Source organism: Rosa chinensis, chromosome 5, assembly GCF_002994745.2.
Source record: "Rosa chinensis cultivar Old Blush chromosome 5, RchiOBHm-V2, whole genome shotgun sequence".
In the NCBI taxonomy this organism is placed as follows: Eukaryota; Viridiplantae; Streptophyta; class Magnoliopsida; order Rosales; family Rosaceae; genus Rosa; species Rosa chinensis.
The window spans coordinates 34,391,904-34,404,621 of NC_037092.1; the positions used below are offsets into that span (position 1 = coordinate 34,391,904).

Sequence of the window (12,718 nt, forward strand, 5' to 3'; positions counted from 1 at the left end):
ATGTTAACTTTTCCATTAGTATCCTCCCATATTTCTGGTCCTGTAATTTCAAAATGTACCTGTTGTTTAACCATTTTAAGATCAGTCCTACATAGCAAAATGATGTAGAAGTTTAATAATTAATTAAATCAGGTACTATAAGCAAATTTGTATAATTCGGTACCTGAGTATTGACAGGGTTTGAGGATTGTTAGAGCATAAGGGCATTTGGAGTGGATTCTAAAAGGTCATAAGCCTTCTTGACAGATCCTCCCATCCCTTTTGGAGGGTCAGAGAGAATCAACTCAGCTCCTAAGGTTCTCATACACATTCTTCTCTCCAAGCTCGTGTAAGACGGCATGGTCAAAACCATCTTGTACCCTTTCATTGCGGCCACAAAAGCCATGCTGATTCTCATGTTTCCTGATGTTGGATCTATCAAAGTTTTCTGTTAATGCAATTAACATAGTCGTTAGTGAAGGCTGAAGGTATAATGTGAAAAATTTGAAGACAAATTTATCTCATCAGAGGTTTAGGCTTTTACTAACCACTCCAGGAGTTAATAAGCCTTTCTTTTCAGCATCATTGAACATAACAAGTGCTGGTCTGCAACAAAACATCATCGAAACAATGAGAATTGGAGTCGCGGTGAAGTAACATATTCAAGAACTTGTAGTCACCAAAAAATTCTAGAGATTACAGGAATGTATGCAGAAATATAAAATTGAATCATTAAAGGCATTACTTGTTATAGAATGAACCATATCCAAATTCACAGATCAAAAGTGAACAGTCAAAAACAAACACACAACAAAAACTTTACTTTCTCAATCTTAATTTTACAGTTGTAGAATGAAGAAGAAATAAGAGATACACCTGAAACACAAATCTCCTGACAGATAGATCACTTGAATCAGGAACAGTAATAGCAAGCAAAATCAATCACAACCCAATATCAAAAACAACATATATTCGATTTTGAAGCATCCAATCCTTGACTCATTAAATACAGGACCCATAAACAACTTCAATCAGAAAATCTGAGATTTAAAATAATACCAATAATACCTTCCATTTGTTTTCTCTCAAGCAAGCAAGAGTTTCTGATCTCTCTCTTCTTCTTCTTCTCCTCCTCCTCCTCCTCCTTCTCCTTCTTCCCCCGTTCTCTAGAAACAAAGATTAATTATCATTAAAGGACAATTATCAAGAGGACCTTCTCTGCGTAAAGCTAGACCACCCCCCGCTGAACCAAGGTTCACAAACTTTTGTGTAGTTACCAGAAGACAATTATAATCTAAAGCATTGTTCACTCTTCAAATAAAATATTAAAAAATAAAAAGGTACAGAATAGTAAATAAGTTCACCACACCTTTCCAATCAATGTTATGAAAAGTAGGACACCATGAATTCCAACCCCTGAACATTTGAATAATAGTTAGCAGGAAACTTCGCCTATAAACTTTAAAATAAATGCACCGCAAGTCCATCTCACCATTTAAACACCCCTTGATTTCTGGAATACCAGACCCAGCTAATGCCACCAAAACTATGTTGATTAATATGTACACCATGAAAACAGCCATATATGATTTTTGTATTATAGCAAATGTCAATGCAAATTTCCAGCCTGCAATGTTCTCAACTGAAATATTGATGAACAGCAGCCAATCCAGTGCCTGAAAACAACCAAAATAAATTCTGAAAAGCTCAAAATCAAAGAAAATCCAAGATGGTATAAATTCTACTCCAATTAGGCTCCGTCAAGAGTGACATTAAAAGCTACAGATTCAATTCAATAAGCTACAAACTCAATTCAATGAGTACTTACCAATGCCGGTGAGCTGAGCAAAGCAAAGAACCGCTTGTTCTTTGTCAAGCCTCCCTTGAATATCTTTCTGCACAAAAAGAATGATGGAACCTATTAGCTTATTCTTAACGTATTAGCCTATTTCCTGCAATCACCTTAACTACCAAGACATGGATTTTGCCCCTTCCTCCTTCAATTCCCAGAAGCAGTCATAAAATACAGTATTTAATAAACACATAATAGAAAACCTAAAAATGAATTCAACCCACTGATATGAAATTAGAGAAGCTGATGAGAAAAAAGGAAGACCTGAATTCACCCCAAAACTAAGTAGCTTTGTTGTTTGATCAAATCTCTCTGATGAGCGAAGGATATACAGAAGCATCTCCTAAGAGCAAGTGTGGTCTTGCTCCAATCCCTCTCCCCCAGTATCTACGTCCACCCAGCCAAAACTGAGAAATGCAAAACTGATATAAGTGAAACCCAAAACTGTATGAGAATTCAACCCATCCAATAACAACGAATTGGAGACGCAAAAACAACCATTCAATAAAAGCCTCAATCTTCGAAATTTTACTACCTTCAGATCACGAAAGGTTTAACTTTTATTTGGGGTAGGCTTACCTGGGAGAGAGGATTGATCGAGCTGACAGAACCTCTCGTACAGAGAAACTATCTCCTACTGCGAAACTACATAGGTCACGCACAGATCAAAGTCAAATGGGAATCCTAAGGGTCGTGATTCACTGATGAAATCAAGGAACAACTAGATTGTTGGGTTATTACATGTGTGGTTGCAGTGTTGCTGTACTTCTTCAATGTCGTACTGAGTGATGAAGAGAGAAACCAACAGAAGAGAGAAGAAAGAAGAAATTGATAGAAGCATCTAGTATAGCTCAGTGGCAGAACCGCAAAAAAATCTCGAATGAGGGCAAAAGCGTAATTTCAACAACGCTTAGGAACAGTAACCCACCTTTAGTATATAGTAAATAGAATTAATTTGGTCCACAAAATGGCCCATGTTCAGCTTAGAGCTTGCAGTTGAGCGACTTGAGTCCACTTCCAAGTCCTTCTCCAATTAGGCCCCCAACTTGCTTTGGGCTCTCACTTTGAGCTTGGTTTGGCCACCCAACTAGAGATAGACACCTGGACGCCAGCATCACCTCCTGTTGAATTGTACGCCTCCATAACGTCAAGCTCCTCAGCTAATGCATGCTGCCTCACCCATCTTTCCACTGCCAATTAACCTCCGAGGCTAAACGGAACCTGAAACTAGTGCCTGTAAAATAGCCCTGACATCACTTCCAATTGCTGCCTTCATGGTCCAAGAGGACCAATACCCATTGAATGCCAGATCCAATTGCCGACAACTCCCTCTAATTCGAGTCGACCCGGATCCCAAAGATCCCGACGCACACCAGCACGCATATGAAAACCTTCGTGTCATCGAAACCAACTCGAATCCACCTCTGCTAACCAACACGGGAGACCGGCAATGGTGAAATTCTTCTCCGCTTTGAGTTCAATCCGGTGCGAGACAGTTGAGGGGAAACCCAAGAAAAGGGGAACTCAGGTTGAAAACTCATCGAACAAAATCAACGTTGGCTTGTTACAAGAAGGCAGTGAGTGGTAGAAGGGAATGATTTGCTTGGCTATCGTGCAGACAGTGGCGGATCTAGGATACAAAAGTCGTCTAGGCTAATTAGAAGTACACTATTTTTTTTTTTTTTTTAGGTTTGAAATCCAGTGGGAGGCTCATCCTTAAACCTTTATTATTTTCAATCAAAACATACAACAGAGGGGACATGAAACCAAACTCCGTACATTATAACTACAATATACATTTATTGTAAAGCAATAATAAACTAACTAAATTGTGCCCTCTGATACCCACTCACTTCAAACTCAGTAATCACATAATCATTATCAATGCTATCGGCAAGCCTGCAATCGCCAGCAAGTCAGCCGCTGACCTCCATCGAAACGCACAAATCGGAACCTAAATCGAAATTTAGAGTAGATTCATGGGATTTTCCAAATCAGCACTTCAAGTCAGGATCTTCTAAAAATTTATACATTAGTACCTAAAAACTGAACTGTCAAAATGTGGATATAAGACCGAAAAGTGACCCTAAACTCCAACCTCACACGTTAATTTCAGAGTGAGGCCTCACTCTGGATAGGATATATGTGTGTGTATATATATATAGAGGCCGGATCGAAAGCGGACGTCCGCAACCCAGAAAAAGTGCTGACATTGCTCCTCCTACGTCGGGAAGGCGGCGATCGCTGTGCTGCAGGTGCCGGACGCACCCCTTGAACATCCCGTACGGCCTCGAGCAAGTGGCGAAGGCAAAGGTGATCGGAAGCTCAGTGGTGTGCAGCGAGCTCGTCGGAAACCATGGAAGCCGATCGAGCTCGATGTCGAACCCTTCGTCGATGACTCTAGCCGCTTCTGAACTGCTCCATGTTGTGGCCTGGTTCCTTCCGGCAACAAAAACGCCGCCGTCGCTGCTCAATCAATTCCGGAGGAGTGACATTCGCACTTTTTCTGGGTTGGGGACGTCCGCTCTTGAACGGTTTTGTGTATATATATATGTGTGTGTGTGTGTATATATATGTGTATATATATATACACACACACATATATATACACATATATATATACACACACACACACAGAGATATATATATATATATATATATCACTCCATCTTACAATTTTCTAAGACAAACTACCACTGCAACTCGCCCACTCCTACTCCTCCTACTTATGCTATATCTCTTTCTTCCTTGTCCTCTTCTATCTCAGAAATTGCTTCTCCCCCACTTTCTTCTTTTAGCTAGGTTTTTCTCCTCCTCCACTAGTCCACTACTATATAATATACTCTAGCAATTTCATAAGCTTTGACAAAAGCTAGATTGGTACTAAGCAAATATATGCGGCAAGAATAGATATTCTGATCGGTCATGTCTAGCAGAAGGTCAAGGTAGTCATCAGGGAGTCCATCGATCAAAGATGACCAGATCATCGAGCTCGTCTCCAACTGGTGCCGCACTGCCGTCAAGGAGACGAGGACTCAAGGACTCGAGGACTTGAGGGCTCGAGTTAGTCGAGTAGCTGCATATAATTTTTTTTTGGGGGCTAGTATGGATTGAAGGGAAATATACATATACTTGAAAGTTTTTGGACCAAGATTCTATCCAGGCTGCAGCCCAGACAGCCTTCCATGTGGTTCAGCCACTGCGTGCAGAACGCCATTGATGGATCTCCAAAAGCGATTAGGGTTTGCTAAGGGTCGGAGCTCTCACGACGAGAGAGAATATTTTAGGGTTTAGGAAAAAATTAACCACCATATTTTACATGACACTGTTTGTTATGATTTATGAGTGTTAGATCGGTTTTTTTGCCTCTTTTTTTATTTTTTTATTTTATTTATTTTATTTTTTATGTGCTTTCTCTTTGTGGTTTTCTTTTGTTACTTGGAGATCCTGCCATTCTAGATGCATCTTGTTTTCATTTACATCATTGAATAACATCTTTCCATCAAAAATAACAGGGCCAAACTTTATTTTGTCCTTTCCGTGTAATTTTATTTCCCCAGAGAGAAGCTATTGAGGGAGAAGCAGTTTATTATCAAAAGTATGCCTCATCATTAATGAAATTCGTAAAATTCCACACATCTTTATTACAAATACACTAACCAGAAGCAAAAGTCTATAACAAGTTGCACGTATTATAGACGAACCATCCAGTTATCACATAACAATATAAATATATATCACGGCCTCACAGATCAAGGACTAGGAGCACCACGTACATATATAAATAGTAGCGAACTAGCTAGTTGAGCCCCAAAGTTGAGTCATGCATCGATCGATCAAAAACCATGAATCTTGATCTGCTCCTTCTTGACAATTCTTGCCTGAACAAGAAACTGGAGCACGTTCTTGCGCTGATCGCCTTGGAGCTGGATTATCTTGCCGAGCTCTTTGTCCTGAACCACATTGCCGTTGCAGCAGAACTCTTTCTTGAGATCCTTGAGTATCTTCTCGTAGCTGAAGTCCTTCTTCAGCCCTTGAACTGTTGTCAGGCACTTCTTCCCATTCCTTTGCTGCACACGGATATGCACATACTCCTTGGCCCCCGGGGCATCTGCGTCTCTCGCTTCCGCAAATGGGTCAAAAGCAGTTGGGATCACAACGTCTAACTCAACCATATATGTGCTTTGCTTGATGGATCTCTAAACGTACAAAGGAAGCTGAAAATTAATGCCACAAAAACACAAAATCGCTGGTTATTACACTACTAGAAAAATGGCCAATAGTCACCCCCCTTTTGGATACACTTTACTAACTGTGTCATTTGATAGAGCAAATGACACCCTTTTATAATTTTTGTATTGTTTGTTTTATGGGTACTGATAATTGTGACGAAATAAAAGATATAATTAACAAAATAATTTATTAAAAATACATATTTAGATAAACACAAAGATCTGTATTCATTGTTAAAGAAAAAACCAAACTAATGTATTATCATTTAATATTCAGATAAACATCTTATATATATATATATATATATAGTTAAAAGTGTGAAGTAATATTAACAAACCACTTTTTTACATTAATTTATTCAAATCTACAAATTAATTATCCCGTCTTTACAGCAGTATTGCAAAATACCTCAATTAATATATATTATTTAACTTCTTTTCTATTTAAAATTTTATTAAAGCTTTTCCTATCAAGTGAATATGCATACTTGCAAAATTAACTACGTGTATCCGTATTCATTGTTCATTAGCCATATTTATATATATCCGTACTCAATACACTGCCATTTTGTGCACACTGCTATCCGTATTTATTGTTCACTAGCCATGGATTTCTGTATGTAGGCAAAGCAAAATCGATTTGACTATTTCTGCCATATAAGATAATAAATTCACTTTAAATATATGCCATATAAAAAGCAAACAAACAAACAAAAATCAGGAAATCATAGTGGCCATCTAGAGTGCTGTATAACCGTATAAGGAATTAGGATGGCCTGCGTTTGCTGGGATAGATTTCATCTAGTATCAAAATTGTTTTTCGTCTACCACTTTCAGATCTGGATTCGTTCTCTCTAAACAAAAATGATGAAGATATGGCTTCATTCTTCAATCTGATTTGGCAAAGTGACAACTGGGCTGCAATCTCCTCAAGAACTGGTATTAAAACCGATTGCACTCAAATCTCAGTTTTACATGTTTGACACACTTCCTATATATCATATATCTCTGACATGTTTATTCACTTCAGGTTGTATTTATGTCTATGGGGATATCAAATCGGCAATCAACGTCATCTCGGTGGATCGGCATGTTTTGGGATTTGACCATTTTCTTAAGGCGGTGAAGGCGTGTAGCAGTGGAGGGTTCGTAATTTTTGAGTCGATCGTGGTGGCGATGTGTAGGGCACTTTTAGGTTTAGGGTAGGGCACTTCCACGACTGGGTTGCTTGATCTGATTTGCACAAAGATGAAGAGAAAACAGATAGAGAGAGAGAGAGAAGGTATATATGGTGGGGATTAGGGGAGTATTTGGTTGCCGGAGCCAGCAGCGAGATTGCAACAAGATCTGGGATCTCCCATTTGCTATTCTACGTATAGTTCTAAAAAAATACGGTTCAGACTACAAATACAAATAAATACGGTGGTGAACAAATAATAAGATGACAAAAAGAAGAAAAAGAAATAACAATATTCTGAAAATAGAAAATAATTAATTTTAATTTTCAAGAAAAAAAAACAGAATTATTATTCCGATAAAAAAGAATTAATAAGATTAAAAATAAATATGATGGGACCCATATTATTGGAGAGATATGGAAATGAAATCTGTATCCTTTGATTACTAGAGCCCCCAATAGAGAATACCCTTTTTCATTCCGTAGCTGCACCGTATCTAATGAGTTTTTGATACAGTTATCCATATCCTTTAAAGCAAAAGATACAGAAAAAAATATGTATCCTATGAGGCTTATTTTAGTAGTGTTAGTCACGATCACAATTAATTCAATACCTACCTACATCCCACTAATTGGGAACATGGAAACATGATCGAAGACATATTGTAAACAACCATATGAAAAACTCTTGCCATGCTCCCATGTATTATTTCAACTATTTAATCTACTTTTTCGCCAACCCCGATAGTGAAAAAAACTCAATATAGCAGAATATTCACAACCAATGAAACAATCGATCGATATATTTGAAAACCATTGACATCAGAAACCAAGAAACAATCTACTAAACCATGAAGTGACTTGCTTATATGTGACTTGCTTATATCACATATAAGCATAGCATAGAAACAAAATCATAATTAAAACCATGACTAGACAGCTTATTCATTCAGAACAAACGTAATATGAAACAGCCCGGCCGGCCATTCCATCTTTCCGGCCACTACCACCTAACACACAACTCTCATACGACAGCACGAAGAGAGCTGGTCATCTTCTCCTCGTCAACCGGTGACCAAGACAAGGATACCACCAGACATAACATGTATGTGGTAGAAGCAGAATCAAACATAGCATCCCAAAGAGAAAACAGATTTGACTATCCATCAAATATCACACCAGTCAAGAAAAGAATAGCTAGAGAAATGAAACGAGGAAATGAAAAAGCGTACGTACCCTGATCGAAGAAGAGGAATTCAAAATGGGGGTAAGGCTTTGCTCCCGAAACCTTACCCAAAGAACAAGCTTCGATACAACAACAATGATTTGGTTGAGAAACGTCCAGAGCCCCCTGGGGTGTTTATATAGCGGCGTCAAGCGCGGTTGACGGTAGGGTCTGAACCACAAGTTCAACTAATCATGGTTAATAAACCTGAAAGGTGAGTTATACACGTGGACGGTGGGATCGAGCTGGATGCGTTGATTTAACGCACACCGTAACCTGGGTTTTGGTTGCAAATTCGGTGGGAGGGTCAAGAGGTGGGTGGGACCCAATGAGAAGAATCTAGAATCCAGTACATGATTAAAAGGAAAAGAACATGGTCCATGCGTTTGGCATACTTATTGAGAGAGCTAGCTGCGTCTCAGTTTGGAAATGCCATTATGTGTTTCTAGTTCGATTCTTAGGCCTAATTGCCTAATCTTTAGAGTTAAGAGCATAAAATAATAGATTAAAGAGAGAACAAAAATTAGTAACTATAGAAATCACATGGCCAAATTAGGTTCTCTTTTATTGGTGGCTTTTTAGAGAATCATGATCCAATACATAAATAAGCATCAGAAGTCCAAAGTTATTGGCCACTCATTCCCATTTTTTTTCCTTCTATTTTCGGTTTATTTTGTAATTTGATTGTATTACCTCTATTCATTTGATGAGCACTAAAGTTTTTTAATATTACATAGTTATTTTGATACTTTATTATTTTATTTTATTTGCTCAAAAAAGGTCTTCTCTTACTAATAGTACTATATATTACTACTACTAGTAAAACTTTTATCCTTTTTTCTGTGATTGTTTTTTTTTTATCAAGGAATTTAGAACATCAAAGTATATTTGCACCAACAAGAACGAACGGCTGGATAATATCAAGTACAATTTTTGATTATTTTGCTAAAACATTGACAACAAATATCAAGCATATTAGATGCTGGTTCACTTGCCACTGCCACTGCCGATGCATAAAAGAATTTTCGTCAAACAAAATGTTTTAATTTTGGGGTAGATTTAACCAAGGTTTTAAAATATCTGTGACATTTCCGATATATCCCCAATATCCTTTTTTTTTTACGGACCGATATATCTTGGGGGTAAATATCTTATCTTCTAACGTTTCTGCTAAATTTTTCCGACATCATCAAATATCCCTGATATATTAGATATTTGCGATATATCCCCGATAAAGTGAAGAAATATCTGTAAAATTTGATATAAAAATTATATAAAAAAAAAATAAAAAAAAACTCAGTTATTCTCTAAATGAAAATATGTGTGAAGAGAGATCTCCTCAAAGCAAATCTGAGTGGGGAGAAATCCCCTTAAGCTGAATCTAGGTGAGTAGAAAATCTCCTCAAAGCGAATCTAGGTGAGGAAAAAAATCCCCTCAAGGCGAATCTAGGTGATGAGAAATACCCTCAAGGCGATTTTGGGTGAGAAATAATTCTCTAAATGCAAATCTGTGTGAGGAGAGATTTGGTACTGTGTAGTCTGTGACTATGTCTGTAACTCTGTATGTAGTTTATACCTCTGTAGTTGGCTAATAGAAAGAAGATAAAGGTTCAATTATTCAAATGAGGCCAAATGACATTGCAGAAGGAAGTCAAGACATCTTCCACAAGTTGTAGAAACTGCAACTAATGCTGGAATCAACTTAGAGAGAGTCTTATCTGAAGAAGTTGTTAAAAACCCATAAGATAATTCAGATAGTGATGATGCGCGGGGTGGTACAGCAGCTTCAGATAGTTCTGATGGTGGTGGAGAGGGTGGAAGCGGAACAAGTGGTGGAAATGAAAGATATGAATATGAACAATCTTCTATGGATGGAGGATTAAACCAATTTACTTGTGAATAGGTAATTTTGATCATACCACCCAAGATGAAGACCACGGAGTGAGAACAGCTGGTCATGGTGCTCAAGAGAAGACCCGATATGGGAGGAGGACTAGAGATGCAACTTATGATCAAAGTATCCTATTTGATGTTTCTTCAATTGCCTTAAGTTTTGACTCTATCAGTTTAGGCACAGAGCGCAGTGGGATCTCAAATGAATCTCATGAAGGCAACAATCAATTTGGTTATGATGCTTATGGATATAATCAATATGGAGAAATACATGATCAGTCATCCAATTGGGTTCATCCTTATTATCCCTTTATAGAGGAAACAGTCGGCAGCCCTAAAGAGATCTATAACTATCATGTTCATCACTACAATTCACACAATATGGGTCATATGTCTTGGTCTGATTATTGCATTTTCGTAGACCAGCGAGCGGTTTTTCAACTGCCTAGAGTCTATTTTTTGATGTAGATGAAGTTGACATTTATATGTATTTATATATAATTATAAATTTTTAATAAATTGACTTTTTTCAAAAACGATATATTTTCTCCTCTATCCCTGATATATTCCCGATATTTCATATATCTCTCTTTTTCAAAATATCGATAGATATGAAGAATCGATATTTAAAACCTTGGATTTAACTACCACATATAGGTTACTAATTTACTCTTAGAATGAGGTTGAGTCCTCTAGGGTCAAACATATGTAAATGCGTTGCCGCACTCCAAGACCCCAACTAATTTTTTTTTTTTTTCAAGTAAAAGACTTCCATATAGTTTTTGATTTTTTATTTTATTTTATATCAAATTGCCAAAATACCCTCTAAACTTGCCAATATAGTCTAGAGGGTATTTTGGCTACTAAGTTTTTATTTTTTATTTTTTATTTTTTTCAAGTTAAGTTACACATAATGACTACTCCATAAGGGGGCGTATGACAAAAAAAAAAAAAAAACCCACTATCTGAGCAACTTCACCAAATTAGTGATTGAACATATAAAAACAAGTTCAGTCATTTCAGCTTTTAGACGTAGTTCTATCAATATCTCTTTTCTTATATAAAAAACTAGTCTTCTCCAAATATATATGCTTTGCATGTGTAATTTTTATTTTTAGAAAATAAAAAAGAAAATGAATGAAATAAAACAATTATTGCAGAGAGAAGATAGTGGGAGAGAAAAGTGGATCGTGAGATGTTTTCTTTTAATTTTTCTTAATAAAAATATATTTTTTAATTATCATATTTACCCTTATAATTTAATTTATTCTCAAACTATTTTAGTCTTATAGGTTATTTCTGTCAAATTTTTTGATTTTGACTAATAAAACCTCTTCTCTTAATAATAAACTAGTTTTATCATACATGCTCTGCATGTCGGCTTGTGTTATAGTTTTTTCTTTATTTGCGAAAATAAAAAAGAATAGAATTTAATAAAACAATTATTATAGAGAGAGATAATGAAAGAGAAAAATGGGCTGTGGGATAATTTTTTTTTTTTTTAAGAAAGACGTATTTTGTAATTGTCATATTTACCCTTGTGATTTAATTTATTCTTAAAGTAATTTAATCTTTTAGCGTTATTTTTGTCAAAATTTTAGATTTTGACTAACAAAACCACTACTACAAAAAGGTCATCAAACGACGGTGGATTTGTGTTGTGTGATGACCAAGCTCACCGTGGTCTAAGTGAGTGTTGTGTGATTGAAAAATCAGACAACGGTGATTTCACCGTTGTGTGATAATAGTTTTCTCAACATAAATAACTATTTCCGTTGTGTGAGTTCTGCGGCGATGCCTCGGCACATTCAGAGAACAGAAGATGAAATTTTGTCATTGTCTGAGATTCATAACACACAACAGGTATGACTTATTCTTTGTTGTCTGAGATTCATAACACACAATAGATATAACTCATTCTTTGTTGTCTGAGATTAATAACAGACAACAGATATAACTCTTTCTTTGTTGTCTGAGGTAAGTAACACACAACCGAAGTGAAAGTATCTCCCTTGTCTGATGATTTACTCAGACAACGAAGATGATTTTATTTCCGTTGTGTGTTATGAATCTCACACAACATAATTTTGTTTTCTTTTGTTGTTGGTTGTTAGTTCACACAACAACTATATTTAGTTAGCTGTGGTGTGATTATTGTAATCAAACTGACTAATAGCCAATGACTGTTGTAGGAGAAGCCTTAGTTTTGAATTCTTTACAGTCGTACAACACATTGTTTTGTATTGTGTTGTATGAGATCAATGCTAGGTGAAATTGTACAAATTCAATGCTAGAGATTATTACCAATAAACAATAATTTTATATTAATTTTAAAAGTAACTTTGATACACTCCAATCGA

The 12,718-nt window shown here is 36.5% G+C and overlaps 1 protein-coding gene and 1 long non-coding RNA gene across 5 annotated transcripts; both read right to left on the reverse strand.

Annotated features, from left to right (window-relative positions):
* Nucleotides 1–254: 254 nt before the first annotated feature.
* LOC112201829 lies at nucleotides 255–911 on the reverse strand. The gene is made up of 3 exons (XR_002936926.2): nucleotides 856–911; nucleotides 528–585; nucleotides 255–427 (listed from the first exon to the last, which is right to left on the reverse strand). It is a non-coding gene; the product is annotated as an uncharacterized LOC112201829 (long non-coding RNA).
* A 4,505-nt stretch (nucleotides 912–5,416) lies between these two features.
* LOC112167154 (protein translation factor SUI1 homolog) lies at nucleotides 5,417–8,633 on the reverse strand. Of its 4 annotated transcripts, none has more exons than XM_024304122.2 (2): nucleotides 8,477–8,633; nucleotides 5,417–6,048 (listed from the first exon to the last, which is right to left on the reverse strand). In XM_024304122.2, the coding sequence occupies exon 2, from the start codon at nucleotides 6,004–6,006 to the stop codon at nucleotides 5,668–5,670; it is 339 nt and encodes a 112-aa protein (XP_024159890.1). In that variant the 5' UTR covers nucleotides 6,007–6,048; nucleotides 8,477–8,633; the 3' UTR covers nucleotides 5,417–5,667. The 4 variants fall into 4 exon arrangements, with proteins under 4 accessions (XP_024159890.1, XP_024159891.1, XP_040362599.1 ...); XM_024304123.2 differs by having other exon boundaries at nucleotides 5,417–6,030; nucleotides 8,477–8,625; XM_040506665.1 differs by lacking the exon at nucleotides 8,477–8,633 and adding an exon at nucleotides 7,830–8,464 and having other exon boundaries at nucleotides 5,417–6,090.
* Between the last annotated feature and the right edge of the window lie 4,085 nt (nucleotides 8,634–12,718).

Bases quoted from the DNA above. Each gene is read 5' to 3' on its own strand.
- LOC112167154 (XM_024304122.2), bottom strand. From the start codon at position 6,006: ATGGTTGAGTTAGACGTTGTGATCCCAACTGCTTTTGACCCATTTGCG.